Source organism: Falco peregrinus, chromosome 2 (assembly GCF_023634155.1).
Source record: "Falco peregrinus isolate bFalPer1 chromosome 2, bFalPer1.pri, whole genome shotgun sequence".
NCBI classification, from domain to species: Eukaryota; Metazoa; Chordata; class Aves; order Falconiformes; family Falconidae; genus Falco; species Falco peregrinus.
In genome coordinates this window covers 70,086,270-70,108,144 of record NC_073722.1, presented here as the reverse complement: position 1 = coordinate 70,108,144, position 21,875 = coordinate 70,086,270, and the positions used below count along the sequence as shown (strand labels likewise).

General features: G+C 36.5%; 1 protein-coding gene across 3 annotated transcripts in view; it reads right to left on the bottom strand.

Annotated features, from left to right (window-relative positions):
• Positions 1–1,727: 1,727 nt before the first annotated feature.
• The window catches only part of CENPE (centromere protein E), a 38,200-nt gene continuing 18,052 nt past the window's right edge, over positions 1,728–21,875 (bottom strand). For 2 of the 3 annotated variants that reach the window (XM_055796306.1, XM_055796307.1), the window contains 21 exons: positions 20,882–21,193; positions 20,531–20,689; positions 19,411–19,620; positions 18,203–18,487; positions 17,932–18,090; positions 16,842–17,054; positions 15,525–15,687; positions 15,124–15,341; positions 14,005–14,142; positions 12,951–13,151; positions 12,723–12,869; positions 11,064–11,276; positions 9,659–9,868; positions 8,924–9,133; positions 7,235–7,456; positions 6,378–6,581; positions 5,720–5,832; positions 5,117–5,214; positions 4,386–4,548; positions 3,756–3,994; positions 1,728–2,867 (listed from right to left, as the gene is read on the bottom strand). In XM_055796306.1, coding sequence (XP_055652281.1) covers positions 2,770–2,867; positions 3,756–3,994; positions 4,386–4,548; positions 5,117–5,214; positions 5,720–5,832; positions 6,378–6,581; positions 7,235–7,456; positions 8,924–9,133; positions 9,659–9,868; positions 11,064–11,276; positions 12,723–12,869; positions 12,951–13,151; positions 14,005–14,142; positions 15,124–15,341; positions 15,525–15,687; positions 16,842–17,054; positions 17,932–18,090; positions 18,203–18,487; positions 19,411–19,620; positions 20,531–20,689; positions 20,882–21,193 — 3,975 coding nt within the window. In that variant the 3' untranslated portion in view covers positions 1,728–2,769. The remainder of the gene's footprint in view (positions 2,868–3,755; positions 3,995–4,385; positions 4,549–5,116; positions 5,215–5,719; positions 5,833–6,377; positions 6,582–7,234; positions 7,457–8,923; positions 9,134–9,658; positions 9,869–11,063; positions 11,277–12,722; positions 12,870–12,950; positions 13,152–14,004; positions 14,143–15,123; positions 15,342–15,524; positions 15,688–16,841; positions 17,055–17,931; positions 18,091–18,202; positions 18,488–19,410; positions 19,621–20,530; positions 20,690–20,881; positions 21,194–21,875) is intronic. The other variant, XM_055796308.1, reaches the window with a different exon arrangement.

The window sequence follows — 21,875 nt, the reverse complement described above, 5'->3', positions numbered from 1 at the left end:
CAAAGTGCTCCCTCAAGGCAGAAGTAGCTTTTTCTTATCCTTTGTTAGCCCGTACATCTTTTCAGTGGGGAAAAAACCCCAACCCAAACCTGATCAGTTCAAGTACTTCCCCAAATCACGTTAACACTTTGGAAGCAAAATGCACTGTAAGTATATTTTCAATGTAACAATCAGTTTTTATGATCATTAGCCACACCGATTCTATGAAGCATTTGATAGTCACTCACCAAGAGACCTCAAACAGCTTGTTTATTTACTGACCTTCGTACAAAAGGAAGTTGTAGACTTACTTTTTTTTTTGCTGTGCTTCTTGGGATTTGTAGTCTAACTGGTAAGTTTCTCTAGAGGAACTTAACTTCCTGTTGGAACATTGAGATGCTGCCATCTAGTGAAATTCAAGATATTTAAAGTGCGATTGTCGTCTTGCACAGGAAAGGACAAAAAGTATCACCATATTATTAGCTGTCCATTTTCCAAGGAATTCAAGAAATCAACAGGATTCCCACCAAAGAGGGCCACAAATCTATTTCCCCCAAGCATTCTCATTTTAGCAACATAAACTATCAAATTCCAAACTAGGGCAATACTTGCATGATGAATTTTGTTCATTTGTTGTTGTTTGGTTTTTTTTTTGTTAAACTGGTGATTTACTGATTTATTTTTGTTTCCAGTGGTTTATATGACATTTATGGAGGCAGAGTTAATATCAGTCTGGAAAATTCTAAACAAACTAATTTAGTCATAAGCTCACACCAGACCTAAAGCTACCCTGACAGCATTCTCAAAGAAGTTTGAGTCCTGACAGTTGGGTACAGTTTCCTCAGAAAAGCCACTCCTGTGGGTAAACAGGACACACGTATACAAAGTTCAGTAATATTAAAGTTAGAAAACTATCACAATTCAGCAGAAAGATGATTAAGTCTTTGTAAATCAGGCCCCCAGTCAACAAAACCTTTAACTAGGTTTTCTAAAATCATTTATCCTTCTGTTCCCTAGCCTTCTGCCTACTAAATTCAGACAACAGGTTCCTGCTTTTCAGCTCAGTCACCAGCTTTGGACATTTTTCTAGAAATATTCCAAGCAAGCAATAATTAACAAAAACCCAAACCTTGAAACTGTATGTAGAAGAGGTAGATCTATAACATACAGCTTGTTTCCCGTCTCTGGAAGAAAAGGGCTAGCAGAATTCATTTATTAGAACACCAAAGTGGAGGGAATGAAAAAAAGCTGGTAGCCAAAGAAAATACCTTTCAATCATGATGGGAAATTGAAAAAAACCCGAAAACAGAAAATAATGCTACCCAACCAACACAAAACCACCCACCACACAAACACCGATACTTTGCACTTATCACTGTCATGAAACAAATTGCTTCTCCATATCTATGGCTGTAGTAGGAAAGGAGACATTGCAGTGCTGAACTCAGTAATGGTATTGAGAACTTTTATATCTTTGGCTAGCAATATCTTTATAAAGCTTCCCAAAATACATTCCAAGTCAAAGATTCAGAGATAATGATGCTTTTGATGCAGGTATCTTTCTTAGGTAGGACCTTCTTATCTCATGATGATTTCATTCTTAACAGAGTTGATCTTGGGCTTTGAGTGCCAAATTCCTATCTAGTTGGCAGCAGAGGGCATGTGGGGAGGAATGGGAGGAGGATCTCTTTTGGACTTCAGCATTTCCTAACAGAGAAAGACTCAGACAGAATTAAACAAAACACCAGTGACAGACTTGTGCACAATGTAATTATTGCAGAAAGTTATAGAGGACACAGCAGCAGAATAATGATGGAAGTGGTGGCACTACTATAAAAGATAGCTTGTTAAGATTTAACATTGTCATCTACACCCTTAGATCATTAACAAGTGACTAGCAAAGGTATTTTTAAATACTTAACACATTAAAGTTTATTGTCAAAACAAACAAAATGTAGGTTGCGCACACAATGCAGATAATCAGGCTAGTAAAATAGTCCATCTTGCAACCCTAATAATTCAGTTTATTTTCCATTCACTAGAGTAGTGGAAAAATGTCAGGTCCATCTTCACTATTAAAAAAAAAAAAATTCAACACCCAACTTCAGACCAGAGCTAGAAGTATATTGGAAGACTATGCAAAAGACAAAGCTATTCTTGGTAACATAATTGGCTGAGCTGCAGGAATATTGTAAGGAGTTTAAGAGGAACTCTTGATTACGTGCCCTATAAACAGAAACTTAGTAACTTTATTTGCAATGTCCAGACAGAGGTTAAAATTGTGGGAAAGTGCAGTTTGTGGACTTAGAGAAAGCATGGTATAAAAACCACATACTGAGGAACAAAAAGTATAGTTCTTTCCAACTCAACAGCACTCTGAAGGTACAAATATCAACCACCCAGAAGATGGCTGGTTTACGAATGACAGAATGAAAAGTTTAAGGGTGAGAAGTTTCTTAGATTGGTTTGTGATCCATTCCTGTTTCCATATTATTTTTTTCTTCAATACATTGGCTTTTCTTCCTTTGCCATACAAAAAAAAGGCCCCAAACTAGAACATCATCAGATCAACAGGTTGTGGGCAACATGAATCCTGCTCCATTTTTGTTCTTGAATTCCAGCTTTTCCAGTTGTGGGAAGTAGCAAATCCAAGATAGCAATGGATTTGCATGCCACCAGAGCTCTTACCACAATTTGTGGAAGAGGCTGACAGCTTTTGACCTGAAGCTATTATCTTTCACATATGCAGATTCTTTAGTAACGGCAAAGGCAGCTTACAATAGAACACCTTTATTGGGTGATGCAGTCAGAGGCTTTATCATTCTCTGAAGTTCCAAACCAGTGCTTAAGGTGTTCTTCTGTGGGTTCTATTTCTGCAGGTAGCATACCTATACAGGAGACAAGAACATTAAAGTAACACTTAAAACTATCCCAGTTAGACAAGCAGTAGGAATATAGCAATTTAATCTTGAATAGTGTTTTAAATATGAACTATCAAAGCTTGCCTCTGGGAGCTTTGTGTTGTGAGGAAGTCTGTACTATTTCCAAGTTGGCCATCACAAGAAACAGCAGAGTCATATTTTTCTGGAAGTTTGCCATTAGTACCTTGAAAACTGGTTAACTGTGTCTGCTGGGGTCTTCTGAAAGTTTTTAGGAGCAAGTATAATAATGAGGGTAGTAGCGTTAACATGCTAGTGTAGATCACTAGAAGACTTCCCCAGAAGTCACCGGGCCAGATATAACAAATCCCGAGTAGGGCTGAGGAACAGAAGTTATCAAAACAGCTGCTAAAGCAGCTGGAGCCAGGTAGACTGGCAGATTTAACATCAAAGTCTCAAGTCTACTATCTCCAAGAAGTTTAGAAGAAAGTTAACCAGCAATTAACTGAATAGTTTTGCCAGAAGTTTGTGCTTAACCAAATGTCAAATTAAAAAGCAAAACATTTTAGGGAATCAGTTATCTAGGGAGAATATTCTCCCAATTCACCCTTTATAGTCAGCCATCAACACTTCCACTGCAGCAAAAGAAAATTTTGTATAATCTTCAGGGGGTGAAGGATTCATTTATGTATTTAGGTTCTGTAGAGCATATATAAGCTACACAGCTCCAGCTGGTCGCCCTTTAACATCAGCTGACTAATCATTCAGGAAAACTGTTATCATGCAAGTTTCTGGCCAGAATACAGAAAGTGCAGAGCATTTACCTTCAACTCACAGGCTACCCCTTATATCACGCCTCTCCAGGTCTTTATAGCACGGTACCACTGTGTTACGTACCCAAGCTGGAATTATCGAAGAAATTTGTCTGTGGTAGAGGCTTTGACGTGTCCTGAATCACAGTTTGAGAAATAGTTTCCTTGAAGGGTGAAGGTATTTGCTCTTTAAGAGAATATGACACTGCCTTTTTTGGAGACCTTGGTACTGTCTCTCGAGTGGTTTCTCTTGAGGATCTTTCTTTCCATTTCAGTGCTCTTTCTTTCCATTTTCCAAGTTCCTCTTTCAGTTGAAGCTCATTACTGAAAAAAACCCAAACAAATCAACCCCAACCAAAACACCCCAGCATTTACTTAAGTAAATTTAAATTAATTCCTTTAAATAAGGAAAAATTCCTGAGAACAGAGAGCTCCTGCATCTTCAGGCAACTTACCACAGATACACAGATATGGGCTTGCATTGCCATATCTTCTTTCAGACACAATTTTTAGCTAAAATTCCTTCCACCGAACAATTTGAGTGTATCTTCTAGCATTTAAGAGAGCCTTATGAAAGCAATTTAAAGTTCAAAAGCCATAGAGATATATAGAGATTTTTTCACATCCTAGATTACTCACTCCTACAGGTTTCCCAGAAAAACACACATGACATGCATAGTTAAATAGCAACAGTGTTGATCAGCTTTGTGCTTACCTTAGTAAAAGGTCATTTTGTTTCTTCAGGTGCAAGTTCTCTTTCTGTAGCTTGGCTTGTTCAGCTTTTAGAACAAGTATTTGTGTGCTCTGCACAATACCACTGCCACCACCACAAGTAAAGGGTATTTGGGATTGTTGAGAAGCTTCTTTTTCTGGCAGCACTAGAAGACAGTTTTATACAGCTGTGTCAATTATTTGGACAGTGCTTAAAACCAGGTCAATATAACTTTTAGCCTACACCTTCCTATGGTCTCACACATAAAGCCTCACTAGGTTGCAACTGTCATTACAACAGCTATTATTTTTTATACACAATGACACCTCCCAGTATTCACACTGCCAGGGAGATATTAAGAAACTTAAAAGATTCTTCACTGCGACATTTAGAGTTAAAGTAGTTATTATTTCAGGTATGCCATAATTATGGTTAGAACTAGCTACTCATATGTGAGGTCAGTTGAGGAAAAAGTGACAACTTGAGCTACTACAGCTGCAGCTTATCCTACCCACTGCAAACATGATTGGAGAAAAACTCAAGAACTGCTGCGATTCTAATGCAGCGTATGGACAGTAAAATGTTAGCAGCACATTTCATTTTCCAATGCACCCACAATCCTCCTCATACCCTTTGAGGTAAAAGGGCCTGCATCTCAATCTGGATTTTAACCATATAATCTTAAAACTGAATGTTTAACATGAAAGAGTCCCTCATCTTTATCTTGAATTTACCAGTAACATCTTGCTCTTTGTATGTTCTTCGAAGTTCTTCTTTTAGCTTTGTTAACTGTTGTTCTTGGTGTTCTGCAAGAGCTTTATAATTAGCAAGTCTATATGGGGCAGAAAAGGAGGAAGAAAAAAAAGTAATCCTCAGTTTAATTATTATTCCTGCAACTGTAAAGCTAGTTTATTTCCAAATGAGTTATCAAATACAAAACATACCCGTTATACAGGTAAAACTACATAAACCTGGTTATCAGTTAGATTTTAGGTCAAGTGCAGAAAACCAAGAGTTGGACCAGAATTATTCTGTGTATCCCTTCTCTCCACTGAACTAGAAAGTTTTTTCAGTTACTGTTTTCCCCTCCCCTTCTTTTGTCAGAACTGTTACTTCATTTATGGCCGAACACAGACTGGCTGAAAAATTCTGATGGGTATGTAGGGAAGGAGTTTCATAATCAGAGATGCTTCTTCTTTACTGTCTCTGGAATCTAGCTATAATAAAAACCTAGGACACCTAAAGCTGAATGCTCACTTACTCTGTAGAAAAAAATCAAAGTAAAAGCTAAGAACTAAGTAGTGGAGTAATGTAACAAGGTTAAAATTTAAACTTACTTTGTATCAAAAAAGTTAGATTGTTTCATTCTTTCCATATCATATTTTACCAATTGTGTTTTGAGACGATCAATTTCTGCTTTGTACAAATCAGCACCTTTATCTAGTTTTGCCTGAAAATAAAATATTTAGTATGAAGAAAGGCTTGTAACTTAGCAAGTTGCTTACTTTGTATCGTTTACTATGATTATTAGATTTTTCAGGACAAGACTGGAAGCAGGAAGTTACTTCGTAGTAAGAATGCCCACATTACCAACTAGCACTATAGTAATACTTGGTTTAAGTCTTATCTATTACATGCAATCATATTTTAGCAAGTTTTGCTGGCTTGTTTGCCGATATAAATCTGGGAATTTTTAACTAGTATGCAAATATATTACACAAAAAGCTCATACTTCAGTTTCAAAATTTAAGATTTTTTTTTTAATGCTTCAGAAATACATCATGTACAAATGATAAACTTAGTTTCTAAATTTTGCCTTTGAAGGCTGCATTGGTAGAATGTGAAACTACATACTAAGCAGGTGAGTGTTTTACTCTAAGAATGCCATACAGAACAATAACTTGACTTTAAAGCCACGTTTCATCTACAGCTCTTCTCCAATATGCTTTCTCTCTCCTAGATAAAAGGAAAATGAGAAAAGTATTTTGCTCATACCTGAAGACTCTGATTCTCTTTTAAGGCAGTTCTGAGGCAGTTCTCCATCTCATTCAGTTTGGCTTGCAGATGGGTGAGCTCACTTGTTGCTGCTTTTGTTGTTACCTGTGCTTGTAACTCGTTTATCCTGTCATTTTTCTCTTTGACATTTTTTCCTACTTCACTTATTACATCTTCCAACTTCTGAATTTTTACTTCCATAGCCTATTGAGATATATCAATCAGTTAAAAGTAGTTATGCCAAGAGACAGTAACAAGTGCAGTAACAGCACATGGTTGTATTCCTAAACAAAAAGCCCAAACCACACAGAAAAAAAATCCAACACTACAGGCTCTATGGCAACTCTTGGTATCTACCTCACTGTTCTGTCACTTTTTAATATTCTGGAACACTCGAGTTGAAGAAGAAAAAAGTGCTTTGAACAAGGGTAACTGTGACATTAAAAAAACTGGGCAGAGAGAAAGAGAATCCTCAGTTCCTAGGATTAAAAACAGAATTCTTCTCTAGCTTCCAGTTTGACACTGTGAACACTGTATACCTAAAAGAAGCATCAGGAGTATCACACTATTAAAATCAATACTTCAAAAACAAATGGGAATGTTTTACACTGATTCCTGAACTGACATCAATTTGTGTACAGAAAATAGGCAACTAAAAGAGTCACATTGCAGGCAAGAGCTCAAACTTTCACATTGGGAATAAAGAAAAGCTACAAAAAAGAAGTGCACTCTAAGCCAATGTATGATGTGACACAGATTTACAGCTGCCATCAATCTTGATTTTCTTTTCAGTTTGAAGTACTCTCACTTAGAAAACAAGCATGAGAATAGTTTTCCTTAGAAACAAATACTGGTACCTTTTTATCTTGTTCTGCAGCCTTTAATTTGTTATGAAGCGTGTAGTTTTCTTCTTGTAATGCAAGACTGGCAGAGCCACCAGGGGCCAGTTGTTCTTTAAGAGTGTTCAGTTTCTGAAGCAACTCTTCACTTCTCTCTTTTCTCTGTTTTGATTCAACATCAGCATTTTTACAATAATTGCTAGTTCTGGCATCCAGCTCTGAAGAAAGCTGAAGGAGTATCTGAAAATAAGTAATGCCATACAGATTATTAAATAATTTTTGAGTGAGCTAGAAATAAGGTAAGTGAAGAAACAGAAAATATTTTGGCCTATGTTAATTTCACATTCTTGTTTCAGTTTCCCATTTGAAGATGCTTGCCATCAGAAGTAGAATCTTCTAGCACTCAGACTTGTTTTCATTTCCGGAAAAAGGGGAGGCAGTAACAGGCACAAGAGAAAATAACATATTGGAATTTAGCCAGTATTTCTGCATTAACTCAAACACACACTAACGTTACAGGAACAAAAAAGCTATATTGGGAAGACTTCTTGAATGTCAGTAACAGAGCAGATATTTGCAGAAGTTTAGTCAATGAATGCATTCTAGCAAAAAGTGAAACTGTTAGAGAAAACAAACAGGTTGGACTATTCTAGTAACCCATCTGCTTAACACTCCAAATAAAGAAAAACTTCACATTTGTCAGGAAGTGACAAGATTATACTGGATTTTTTTTTTTTTTTGCTTGTTTGGTAAAAGTTTTGATCCACATAATATGCCTGTCAGGGAATTCTTCCAAAAAGCCTGCCAACATTGCGAAATCCTGAAGCCAAGACTGACTGTTCACTCTACAGAAGAAACTTTTTCAAGCAGGCTAAACTTAACAGGATAGAACCGAGTTACAGCATTGGGGGAAGGAGGATTATGATATGAGCTCTTCATACTATTACTCCTTCTACTAGTATTGATATGAAGTGTGAACAGACCAGAAACTTCCAGGATACACTTGTTTGGAGGACCATTCCTAACAACTAATCAGAAGGTAGTTTATTCCCTCCCATGACCTGTTTTTTTGAGAAGTGTTCGATACATTTAATCGGAAAGATGAATGTCATGAAAATCTGTTTAAGATGCACTTAACCCTGTAAAACACTTTGCCTTTTTTCTGAAGAGAGCAAGAGATAAGAAGGTAAGAAAAAAGAACGGAAGGCTGAAGCACCTCTAGAATAACTTGACTTGTTGAAATTTGAAAAGGTGGGACAATATACATTACAATTAAGTTTTAAAAATGGCTAAAGTAGTTTTGAAGTTCTGACAAAGTTAGCTTGAAGAGAGTAATCTTGCGAGTATAAAGTTTGGAGAAAGTGATTGTATCAGGCTGCTAAGTTCTGCAAGCAAAGCTACGTAACAATTTTGAACCTACAGTCTCCAGAATTTAGTCCAATATAAGTGCAAATAGACCCCACTCCTTTTATTGCCTAGAAAGTCTTTTACACAGCAAGTTTCCAAGTTTGGATACCTGAAGAAAGAAGCCTTTAGAAATCTTCTAAGTATTCCTACATCTCACAGTAAAGTAGGAATATAGTGAGTGCTGATAATAATGAATAATCCTCAAATAGCATTTTTTGCATGTATTGTTTTCCATCAGATTAGAGGCATTTACAGAGAGCTTACAGAAAATAACATTTCTAATTAAAGATTTAACTTTACCTTTACTTTAGGAGTCCAGAACTTAATGACTTGCAAAAGCCTTTCATTATCTTTCTCTAACTCTTCTTTAAGTTCCTCTGTGTCACAGTGAGTTCCTGAACAAGCTTTCCAGAACTGTGTTGTTTCTTTTCTAGCACTTTCTTCTTGCTGTAACTCTGCCTCTATGCAGTGAAGTTCAGTTTCCATTTCTGATAAATCTTTGAGAATGTTCTTTAAAATGAGGTAGTTCAAGTTTAAAAATTAATTTATTAACTATGTCAAAATATACATTTTGCCTTCTTAACTATCAGTATTTGCACAAAGGCTGTTTTAGTATCTAATTATCATATTAAAGGAATTTTGCTATACTGAAATTATACCCTGCTGGGAAAATGAAAAGACAATCTACAATTCTGAGGCAGGTGGAAGGGGAAATGGGATCCCTGCCCACCCCACATTAGTAAAAGTTTCTGTTTTAAAAGTCATCTTGGTATCAGGTACATGTATTTTACAAGACAAACTAGTAAATAATATTCCCACTACTGTGTAACTAAATACTTCCAATTTGAGATACTTTATGAAACAGAACGTTCATATTACAGAATTAGTAGCTTAAAAAAATACAAATTCTCTCCCCTCCCCACCCCTTAAGGGAAGTCTTAACAGATAAAAGCAATGCCATTAGATTAGCACTACCATATTACCCCACGCCTTGAAATATGCAAGTCTTTGTCCGAAAATTGTTTCAAATACTACCTCTGCATCCAAATGCAAACTCTGCAACACTTCACTGATGTTTAACTCTTGAGAAGGTATTTCATTCTGGTTTAAATAAGTCTTCCCCAGATATTGAATTTGAGCTTGTAACTGATCCTGTTTTCTCTTTTCCTCAAGCAATTCCATTTTATACTTGTTAACAGTAGTATGATATTCTCTTCTCTTGGAGCAAACACGGCTGAACAGGAACTGTTGTAGAATGTAGGATGTACCAGTGAGTATACTTTAACGCAGTATATCGCATCCAGCTAAAATTCCATATTTCATAGTTAAATCCATTTACTCTCCTAGTCCACAGGTGTCCCGAACAACTAAAAAACATGACTAAAAGTCAAGTTCACACGTGCTATATAGCAATGTCCTATAAGGCTTTTAGCTGGGTCAGCACTTGTAAAGTATGTCTGTTTTGTAGACTCCTAAAAAAGCGAAAAAGTCTAAAAGGCTCTGGACAACCTTTCATGAAACTAGACTTTGAAAAACAAAGTATTCTTTATTGTATTTATTTTCTTAGAGTTGTGAAAGGTGTAGATGATCTACAAGAATAATCTTTTAAGCTTTATTCTGGTAGAGATCACTACTTCGATCTTAAACATGTGTAATCACAGGAGTTAAGAGGCATCTACGGGGAAAAAAAAAAAAAAGGAAAAATATCAAACCTGAAAACCCGGTGTGAAGTTGAGATTAGTTTCTTTGGAATAGTTGTTAAAATTTTAGCTAATAATATAGACAACTGACTCAAGATTGTATCCAGTATTTCTGCATACTGGACTCTCCCTGGGCCTGCCCCCACCCCCCAAACAAAAAAACCCTTAACATTCTATGGTAAACAAAGAAACAGAAAAAACTGTTTACTGTACTTCTGCGTATCGCAACATAAATTCTTTCTTGCCCTTAACTTTTTTCTGGTAATTTGAATCAGCTTCTCCACTGAACTACAAATTGGGAAAGGTCTGCAAGGCTATAGAAGTTCTCAAACTACCTGGATAATTTTGCAGAGTAAACATGCATCTCCAAGACATCTTGCATGTGTGTCTACCCCGCCCCCCCTGCTCAGTAAAATACATATGTAGGGGTCCATAATTTCATTTATGGAGTACAGAAAGAAAATTTCTTTTCCCAATTAAAATGTTTTAAATATTAAAGAAATAATACTGTACAAAGCAGCTAAAGTATAGTAAAAAGCTAAGGCTGACTAGCTTGAATGCTTCCAGTTTTCCAGGATTGTAAAGCATTTACTATCAACTTATTTTCCACAAGATACAGATTCACAAAAAACATCAAAGCTAGAGTATATAGAATCCTAATTTAATTCTGAGATCCTATTAAAAAAACCCAAACCAAAGCAATATGAAAATGCTGAATGTGTGGATGCTTATGTTGGTACCTTCAGTTTGTTCAGTAAACTCTGGAGATGACTGTTTATTTTCTCATTTTCAGCTTGAAGTCTTTTGACTCCTTTACTCTGTTCTGATGAAAGCCGAGTCAGTATCACAGCCATCAGTGCTTTCTGACTATCCAGCTCTTTCTTTAGATTAAGAGACACCGTAGAAAGACATTCATAGCTCTTCCCCATATTTGGGAATTTCTCAAGAAGCTCCTAAATGCAAGTGAAAGATTCATTCAGTTACAACAAGGAAAAAGAGTCATTAGCTGTAAACAGAAGTTTAAAATAAACCACTAAGACTCCCAGGACTAACCCCTGCAGTACGTATTGGTTTTACAACAGAAAAGTTAATAGGACTTCAGTTTTGACACCACAGGAATATGACAAAAACACTAAGCCAGGCACAACAGAAGAGGTTGTCTTAGTTTTCAGAAACATAATTTCACAATCTCAAATTATTATCATTATTTAGACCACTTGGCCACATTAAGACCCACAGAGATCAGGCCCCAAATTAAGTTGTTGCCTGTTCACAAGTTTGCCACCTGGGCTGCTCTCAGGATGGGCTCCCGAGTTGATCTAGTTGATCCTTTGTGGAAAGAAAAGGATCATAAAATTGTTTTTAGCACTCTGCCGTATAAAGGGAGACATGATCAAGCAGTGAGCAGGCTGCAAAATGCAACAGGTTTCAAGGCATGCCCAGTAAACTGCAACTCAAGCATCACATACGAAGCTAGGTTATACATTTTCAAGTAATATCAAACTTCCTAGGGATACTACCTCCATCTTTGGTTCTTAGTTGAAAGAAACAGGATTCATCAGTTTAACTCTTCACCCTACAGTAAACACTGGAACATAAGCCCTGTGTCCAACAGGAGCAAGAGAAAAATCGCACAAGAAAGATGCGGACAAGTTATTACAAGTCAGAAGGGGGAGAGCACCATTAAAAGGCATCAGCCAGTGTTTGCTTCCTTCATTGTTAGCTCCCTGCTGCTGACGTAGGGTATAAAGGCAGTATGAATGGAGAAAGCTCCACAGAACTGATTTCTGCAAAATTCAGTCCTTTGAAGCAGCACTCAAGGCTTCTCTAGAACACAGAATGATGCCTGAACCTGCTGCACAGGCACACAGACTGCACTACAATGGTAGTCTTTGAAGCGTTTCATACATATTCATAAATCCTGGTTTATTTTGGCTTTCAATAGGTTAGTAGTATTTCTCAGATCTGTAAAAAAGTATACTCAGGATAGTCAACAAAAGCTCTGAGGAATGACAGAAGCTTCCTATTTTGAAGAGAACAGTATTAGTGAGATTAAATTTATTTAAAACAGATTTATCTTTGATGAGGGGTAATGGAAGGGAGAATTCGAGGGGATTTTGCAATAACAAAATGAAGTGCTTTGCTTGACTAGTTATTTTCATTGGGGTGGCTGGACAGTAATGAATTCGAGTGAGATGTCTCTGAGAAGTTCAGTTTAACCTTCTCAAAACAAGATACACAGTCGCTGAACAGCAAATGAACCGATCCTGTGATTTCCAGCACAACAAGATATGCAAGCAGTTTTTATATATTATACAGAGAAACAGGGTTTATGCTCCAGAACAAGTAGTATTAAGGTTTTACATGCATCCTTAAAATAAGGAGAGAAGTTCGTTCACCTGAATTTTCAAGGTTTTTTCCTTCAGGCTGTCATCAACCACCTGCTCTGCATTATCCAGTGGGTTCACCTGAATGGACTGATCATTCAGGTTTCTCTGCTTCAGCTGGCCTAGAGCACATTCCAGTTTTGCATTTGTTTCAACACACTAAAATAAAAGCATGCATATTAAGTACCATTCAAGAAAAGAAGTTATTCATAACTTCAGTAAGCAAGTTGCAACACCAACCATCTCAGAACTTTTTTGCAATTCTGTCTTGAGCTGGTCCCGCTCAGTCCTGACATTCTGGAGAAGTTTTTGTAGCTCATCTTTTTCTTGCTGAATTGATGAGATTTGTTCTTTAAGTTGGAAAGAATGACTAGTTCTTTCAGCCAATAACCGGTCTCTTTCACATGATATGCTATTTAGCATCTCAGTTAACTGTTGAATCTGTAATAAATAGCAGGGAAAAACCAAGACATATGATACAAAGTACTCTAATCATTGTGCCAAACGCAAAGAACACAATTTCCAGTAACTCTAAAATTCACACTAACAGCAAGAGAAGCTAAAATAATTTTAGTGCTCTTATCACTTTGAAAAAAAAATTGAAAGAAGAGGAATAGCATGACACCCAGAGAAATCTACTTCAGTCAATTCTAGTCTTCAGTAAAGTGAGAGGAAACAAAACAAGACAGTCAACCTATGCCCACATCACAAGGAAGTGAAAAGAAACGGAAGATTAGCATAAGAAACAGGCAATGGAATTATCTTTATATCTGCTCTAGCAAATAGAACAGTAACATATTCGCTCATCTGAAGCAAACTTCAGTCTACAAACGAAGATTTTGATAGGTGAAAAGTGAAGACATGGAAACTGCAAAAAGAATGAGTTTGCAAGAGCTAAGGGCAAGACTTTGAGTAACAGATACAGTTTGCAAGTGGGCAAAGCACCAAGGATTCCAAACACACTTGGGTTCATGCAGTGCTTTTTAGAGTCTGAATAGATACACATGCAATTACTGAGTATTGTATTAAGCCCACACACATTGGATAAATTGGTGTCCATTCTAATGGACCAACCAACCCAAATGGCCCTGAGCCTGAGACTAGTTGAAGATGCTTTTCCTAAACATCACTGAAGAAACATGTACAAAATCCTTTGCTAAACAAGTAAGAACATGGGCAACCATAAAAAAATGATGCTCTGAATTACAAGTAGGATTTGTCTTGAGCAAAACTTTAGTGCATCAGTGATAAAACATCAGAAGACAAAATAGCTACTAAAACCAAAACTCCTCACCTTGTTTGTTAGGCTGTCCTCCAAAGTCTCTGACCACCTCTGAGCCTTTAACAAACATTCTTCCCTTTCTTCAGCTTTGATCTTCTCATTGCTGAGGAGTTCTTGTTGCCACTTCAATTCCTTTTCTGTTTCAAGAATCTTGAGTAAAAATAGAGCAACAAATATAAAATTGAGATTGAAATAGCACGTGAAGCTACCTCTCACACACCAGGCCATTCAGTATTTCATAAGAGTCAAAATATTTAGCACAAAAAAACCCATTTAGTTTGAGTGCAAGAAATTAAGTTTTGTCTCTGAAAGTCTCTCCTTTCACTAAGCAACGCCTGCCAGCTTGCATACTGATAAATCCTTAGTAATGTAAAACATTTGCACCTTTTGTGCAATTCCTGTTTACACAGATAAGTAACTAAGTAGGTATGTTATTTGAGTAGGGTTCACATTAAGAAATTACTTGATTTTACAAGGAGAACGGTTGTCAGAATGCTGTTGATTTACTTTGGTAACTTACTAGAACTAGCCTTTCACTAAGCCTCTGAATTTCTATTGAAGTTGAAATTTTACAGCCAGACAATTGATATTCAAGAAAACAGGTGAATTGAAAGATATTGGTAGCAAGACTAAGAAAATTCTCCTCCCACCAAAGATTTGAATCAAACTAGAGATATTTGAAATGATTACTCAATATCTGAACAAGGACTGCTGCTTAATGGACACCACCCAACTTACTTGTCTTTGCTGTTGTAAAGATATGCCTTACCCAGAAGAGAAATCTAAGTGTTAGGACCTGTCAGCTTTAGTTTCAAAACTTTGGAGCTCAACTATAAAACATACCAATTTATCAAATTCATTAAAAATTCCTAAGTGTTTTGGTAATGAAACCCACGTATTTTCTGGTTCCTCATTTATTCTTAAATACAGCATCCACAGATAACATTTTTGAAAGAATTTACATCCATTTTTTAAATACCATTCCACAAGACAGAAGTTAAAGCACGCCAATATTCTTCAGTCTGAGTACATAACATTAATACTTGTAACACATTTTCCATGACAACTTCAAAAATTAACCATCTTCCTCTATCAAGTATTTATAGTTATTATATCTTAAAGATAAAGCACCTTATCAACACTCTTCTGTAGGTTCACCTCCAGTTTGTTCTTCTCTGCTCTAATACCTTCCAGTATTTCCTGGAGCTGATCTCTCTCCTGTGCTAACAAGTCACACTGTCTCTCTAGCTGTTGAAGTTTATGGCTCTCACTCGCAGTCTTTTCTTCCAGTTCTCCCAGCAGCTGGTGCCTTTCCTTATTTACCCAATTGAAGTCCTCATTCAACTTGACTACCTGTTGAAAAATATTTTAAAAAAGTATTAAATCAACACATAACAGAAGAGGAGGTTTTGCTAATAGTTAAGTTGCATGACCATGACATCATCTATTGGACCACTAAAACAGCACAAGTTATCATGGGTAGTCCTTGAGAGGACCACCTCTAAATTATTTTTAAGAGTTTATTACTGTACTTGCCTCTTCTTTCAGTTTGTTTATTTCTCCATTTAGTTTTTCTTCAGTGTTTTGCAGTTTCTCTTCTTTATTTGCTAATATGTTCTTCTGGATATCAGCTTGCTCTTTCTGGTGCCTTAGTTCTTCCTGTAGATTTTCCATTTCTGCCAGAACTTTTAAGAACTGCAAAACAAGGTATTACATGGATGTTCACTCAGAATGACTGTTTTGCTTATCAGGAGTTAGAAACAATAAGTCAAAAGCATTTGAATTTCTAAAGAGAGCTATCTGAATAATCAGTCTTTTACTTCAGAAAAGACATTCAGTTATCATTTCCCCTATGTATTATTTAAAAACTCTAAAGGCAGACAGTCTTTAACAGTTTTAAAAATAAAAAAGTAGGCAGAAATAAAAGAGGAAAGGGAAAAATGTTGTGGGAGGAACAGATTATATAGATGACAAAAACCCCCACAAACACACCCCCCAACACAAATATATCCTACCATGAAAGATAGCCTTATTCTTGGGGCAACTGCCACCAGTTGCACAATTTGGCTAATTGTTTAGTAGCAAGATGTAAGTCTACAATGAAAAATCTGATAATCCTCTTGTGCTAGTTTTACTTTTTGAATTAATTTGTCTATACAGAAGAAATCTGTGGTTCTGCCTGAGGTTTGCTAAAGTTCATATGAAAGCTTTTACATATCTTAAAATAATTTGCAGAGCTTCTCTTTGGGAATAAAATATTTACCAGACTTCCTTTTAACTTCAAAAATTAGCAGCTTGATTTTTGTTAACAATATTTCAGACAAATTCATTCTGACAGTGTGTGTCAACATCAGCATATTATTCATGCAAGTATTTGGAATGAAGTCACTAATCTATCAGGAAGAAATAGCATAGCTCATCAGTTTCTCTGTGTTTAGCTTTCTCTTCACCAACCCAGAATGACCTGAAGTAGTAGGAGAATTAAGCTCTTAGATATCAGTAAACCTGGATTATCGCTACTGTTCAGTGCTAAATGCAAAGGGGCACTGGAGAGGACAGATGTAACAGGAACCTGCGAAGTGCTCGTCCAGCAGGTGGTTGATAACTGTGCCTGAACCCAGAGCAGAACAGTGACCAAGAGGGCAGGAGGGGAACCGACCAGGGAAAAATAGGAGACAGATTCCAAAATCTCAACTGGATTAGTACACTAAATTTTTAGTTTACTGCTGCTAACGTGGTAGTGAAGGGAGAGGAAGACATACCTAACACCGTAAGGCTTAATGACCAAAGTAATTCAGAGTGATACAACCTGCCTTTAAAATAATTTACTTAAGCGATTTTATACATACCCTCTCTTCACTTTCATGACAGTTAGCCTCTAACCGATCTCTTTCTGTTTTACAAGTTGCTACCATTTGCTGTAGCTCATCTTTCTCCTGATTTAGTAAAGTGATTTTCTCAAGCTGCTGACAGATCTGCTCATTCATTGTTCTTGTAATTTGTTCTTTTTCTGCCAGTAGCTTGTCATATTCAGAAGTCAGGTTTTCAGTTTCTTCAGTAAGCTGAAATAATAAGTAAGAACCAGTATTAATATTTATCTCTAGCATAGGTAGAAGTAATAAATTAGAATGGTGTTTTTCCAAACCAATTATCAAATTAAGTTTTGTTGTCCCAGTAATCAGGTTCCGATTTAAGAGTGTTATTGGATCATAGTTCTAAAGCAGTATCTGTACATACAGGTTGCTCCAATTTGATTATTTTACAGAAGATACTTCCATTAGTTTACTGCTACAGTAAGCAAAGAAAGATCTAACAATTTTGCTGAAGTCAATTAAATTCAAGTGCTTTTGTCTTATTGACAGACAAAAGCAAATGCGTAAAAGCCTACAAGCCATCATAAAAATGACTCCATTGCTGTATCCACAGCAAGTAGAAGACATTACATTTGATTCTAACAAGTGCTAAGAGCCACAAATAGTGTCAGCACATGAAAATACGTAAACAAGAAATTTTATAATAGTGCAGCAAGTTAAAGGCAGTTTAGCTCATTCTTTTAGTTGCTCAAGTATTTTCTAGAGTTACATAGCTTTTTCAATTCTAATAATGTGCCTTTTAACTAACACTTGGTAAATGCATTGAAGTCAAAGAGCAGTACTGATTCCAGATAGTATTTCATCAATCACCACTAAGGCATGTTTAGTTATAAGTAAGGCTTGTAGTTTACAGGTCAAATTGCATTTCATCATCTTCTCGTTGCCTTTGTTTCTAAGGAATTATTTTGAGAAGCAGTACAGGAGGTGTGTGGGGGGGGAAGAAGGGAAAACTTTAATTAAATTTCATTATCACATTTACTGAACCCTTGCAAACTGAAGTCTGCAGAGGACGTGGGTTGCCAGTTCTGACAGAATTTTTAGTTTACTTGACAAAGTTGCATCTGACCTTCTGCTGCAGTTCAGCAGCTGTTTCCTTCAATGCCTCTTGCACTTTCAAGAGTTGATTTTCTTTCTCTGAAATACTCTCTTTCAGCTCCACAATAGTCTCCTGATGTTGTCTGAGAGAATTATAAGCACATCTCAACTCTTCCTGGATCTCCGACTTCTGTGGACACAACACCGTTAAAGTATATTAAAGCCTAAACAACATTTCCATAATTTACATACAGAAGGCCACAAAAAATATTATCCTAAAGGAATAGGACTATTCTTCTTACAGCGTTAATTGCCTCCTGTATAGTTTCTCTTAGCTGGTCTCTCTCATTTTGGAGATTCTCCAGTTGCAGTTTAAGATTATCATCTTCTCTTTCTGTCAGAGTGCTCACTTCTCGACAGTCATGCAGTTTTGGAATAATATCTGTTCTCCCCATTTTTTCAGATTGTTTTTGACATTCATTGGCCTTCACTTCCTCCATTTCATGCAGTTTTCTTTGTGTCTGGCTCAACTCCTCTCGCAGAAGAAATACTTCTTGCTCAATAGATTTTTCTTGAACCTGTGGCATCTATTTTATACAGAGATAGAAGTCAACACATTTGGGGAAGTAGCTTTAAAAGAGACATAGCTGACCTTTGACAGGTTGATTATGTAAAACAAAACAGAAGCTATGTTTTAGAGAGATTTGTATTTTTTCTGAATAAAGTTTGACTGAACTCAGTATGCAATTCAAGTTTCTTGGAATGGGACACACAAAAATAATGTTTGAAGTGAGGACTTCTGAAACAAGTTACCAAAAGTAGAATTTCATGACCATAGGTTAAGCCTGAGGAGAAAAAAACCAATAAAAAAGCCACACAAAAAGCAACCAACACCCCCAAAACAAAACCCAAACAATGAAAAAAGCCAGCAAAACCAGCCCCACAAACCAGAGACCTTATCCATATTTCTCATCTCAGCAGTAGTGGTTGTCAAGGTAATTATTTCTTGGTATTTGTCTGCTCTCCCCATAAATATTAATATATGCTCATACTTTAGTTTTTTCAAAGTGTATATACACACACACACTTTGAATATATAGATATCAAATGTGTAATCAGCATGTCCAATTACAGAAAGCATTGGCTGCAATGTTCCTTTGATTGCCCAGAAATGTGTCAGTTCTATCTATGCTTTGAAAAAGCAGAACCACCTTTCTGATAAAATAGTTGCAGCTAAAAATTGCTTATTATAGAACCTCATCTCTGTGCAGGTCAACTCAAAACATCATGATCAAGTTAAAATTCTATTTACAGAAAAATGTCTGTCATTCTTCTACTAGTAGTCCATTTACAACAATAAGGGTGGAACATATTTCAAGTAAACAGTAATAATCCTGGTGTTTAATGGTCTGCAGTCCAAGCAGCAGGACCCTTTTCTTCAGTTTTGCGTATTATTTTCACTCAAAAGTTTAAAGAAGCATGCTTTCCATTACAGCCCTAGGATAATTACCAAAGTTCTTTCTCCATACTCTTCTTTTTCCAAAAGCAAACGGTCCAGCTTATCCTGCAATGATTTGTTCTCTTGTGTAAGGGAAAAGATTTGTTCCTTTTGCACCTGAAGCTCATCACTTTCTCTACAGGTATCATTTTCTGTTTTGCCCTCAGCAAGCCCGTCTCTCTCCATTGTGATGATTTTTATTTCTTCTGTCATTTGTGCTATCTATTAGAAGTGTGCAAAGACATATTTCTATCAATTCAAATCCAAAATTAAATGCAAAAATTTTGCATTTGATTCATTCAGCTACAGTATTTTTATAATCAAACCACTCTAACCAAACTAGAAAGACCCCAGAACTGAGTCTTTGGCCTTTGTCACTTGTTTTGTTTTAAATGCTAACAGTCTTTTAGCAGTTTTCTGCTCTATCGGCTGGATTTTTTATCCAGAAAAAGGTTTGAGAGCAAGAAGCCAAACAAGAAACACTTGTTGGATATTTTTTTTATGCATTCGCTCCAAAACATGCAAATACTGAGTTGACAACCATTGACTTAATGAGTCTGGCAGTTGATATACTTCAAGAAAAATCTACTCACATACTATGGATTCTCCCGCCAGGGAAACTGTGCCACTGAAGCAGCTGTCTAACAACATTCTTAGCACCATTCTCTATCAGTTGTCAAACAAAGAGGCACAAAACCCAGTGGGATCAGCCTTCCGCTCGGTGCTGGGAACTAAGCTGCCATTTACAACCATGTGTTACACTTCTCATTGGGACTAAGCATTATAAACCACTGCCCTCATTCCTACCCTTAAGTAACCGTTACCTCTTCTTCCATTTGCTGTCTCGTGCCAACCACTCAAACTGATAACCATGAGGCAAACTAGTTAAGCAAAGATTTACTAAAGTGTACATTACATCTTCAAGCACTACAGAAATAGACCACCAACTGGTGGATAAGAGATCAGTCAGTACTACCGTCTTGCCTTCTTTCTACTAGAAATTTTCCAATAGGCCTAGAAATTTTCCAAAGACAAGCAGAAGAGACTATAAAGCAGGCTCAATTAGGCTTGTTTTCAGTGTTAGCAGACATATTAAAAGGATTTTTTTATTTTTAATTATGTAACATTTTACCTGTATTTTGTATTCTTTAATGGTTTTCCCCAGTGCCTCTTCAACACACAGAAACTGCAATTGTTTTTCAGAAATACTTTTTTCCAACTTCTTCACAGTCTCCTGCGATTGCTTGAGAGAACTCTGTGCATTTCTCAGTTCTTCATGTGCCAAAATATTCTTTATAATAGAAGACAGAAAATCCACAGAAGAACATTCAAGTGTTTTGCAACATTAGTTGGTACTCCTCAAAAAAAAAAAAAACCACATACACAAAACCCCACTCCTCTATATTTCAGTATTGTTTTTAACTGTTCTTACACTTTTCCCCTTTACATGTACAGTTAATTTCTATAAAGGCAGAATTCCTACCATTGAAACAGTGTCCTTTATATCCTCTTTGAGTTGGTCTGTCTCAGCTTGGAGAGACTCCTCTTTTTGCTTCAGGTCATCTCTTTCCTGGGTTAAAGTTTTTATTTCTTCCTGACGTTCAGTAAGCTGCTGAATAATTGTTTGAATCTCTGAATCCTTGGCCTCCAGTCTCAACTCCATAATCTTTTCTTGCTCTTTTAATTGCTCCATTTCATTTAACTTCTGCTGAGTTTGAATAAAATCTTCTCTTACCTCAAGAAGCTGTTTGTGCTCTGCCGTTTTCTCTGCCAGTTCTTTCATTTTGATAGAGAGCTTTAGTTTGCAAAGGAAAAGGCCAGAAATTTTCATTGTAACACAGAACTGCATAATGTGTACGTGTTCTCACAGAATCTTATATTAGCTTAGAAAGCGTGAGAGATACTAGCTTTCAACAAGAGAATAGGAAGTTCATCATTCCACTTAAAGTCACTTCTTATATTCTTGTCCATGTTAAATAAACATTTATTTATGGAACCTTCCTGCAGTTTCTCCTTAGCAGCAAAAGTCTTACTAAAACATAACACCACACAGGAAACCTTAGCATAGCTTGGGAGTTATCAAATCCATAGCTAGAATATGACAGCCATATCAGTGTCAAAAGCCTTGTCAAAAACATGCATCTTTAGTTCCCTTTAAGTGGGGCTCCCTCCCCCCACCATTCTAATTGCCAGTTTATGCAGTGATTCTCTTTGGTTTGAAAGATCATCTGTTCTGAACAGAGTCCAGTTCCTAATTAGGAGACTGTTTCCTCTGACTTTATAGAGTAGGTCATAGCAGCATACTTAAAGTATTTGCATACTAAAACATAACTTAAGAATGGAAAAAGAAGAATTAAAAGGTCAAGTACAGAAGAAGAACATATAACCTGGAGCAACATATACATTTCTTTGCCTACAAAAAAGAAGAGACCATTAAGCTACACAATCCTGCAACCTTGTACACCTGGCACAGAGTA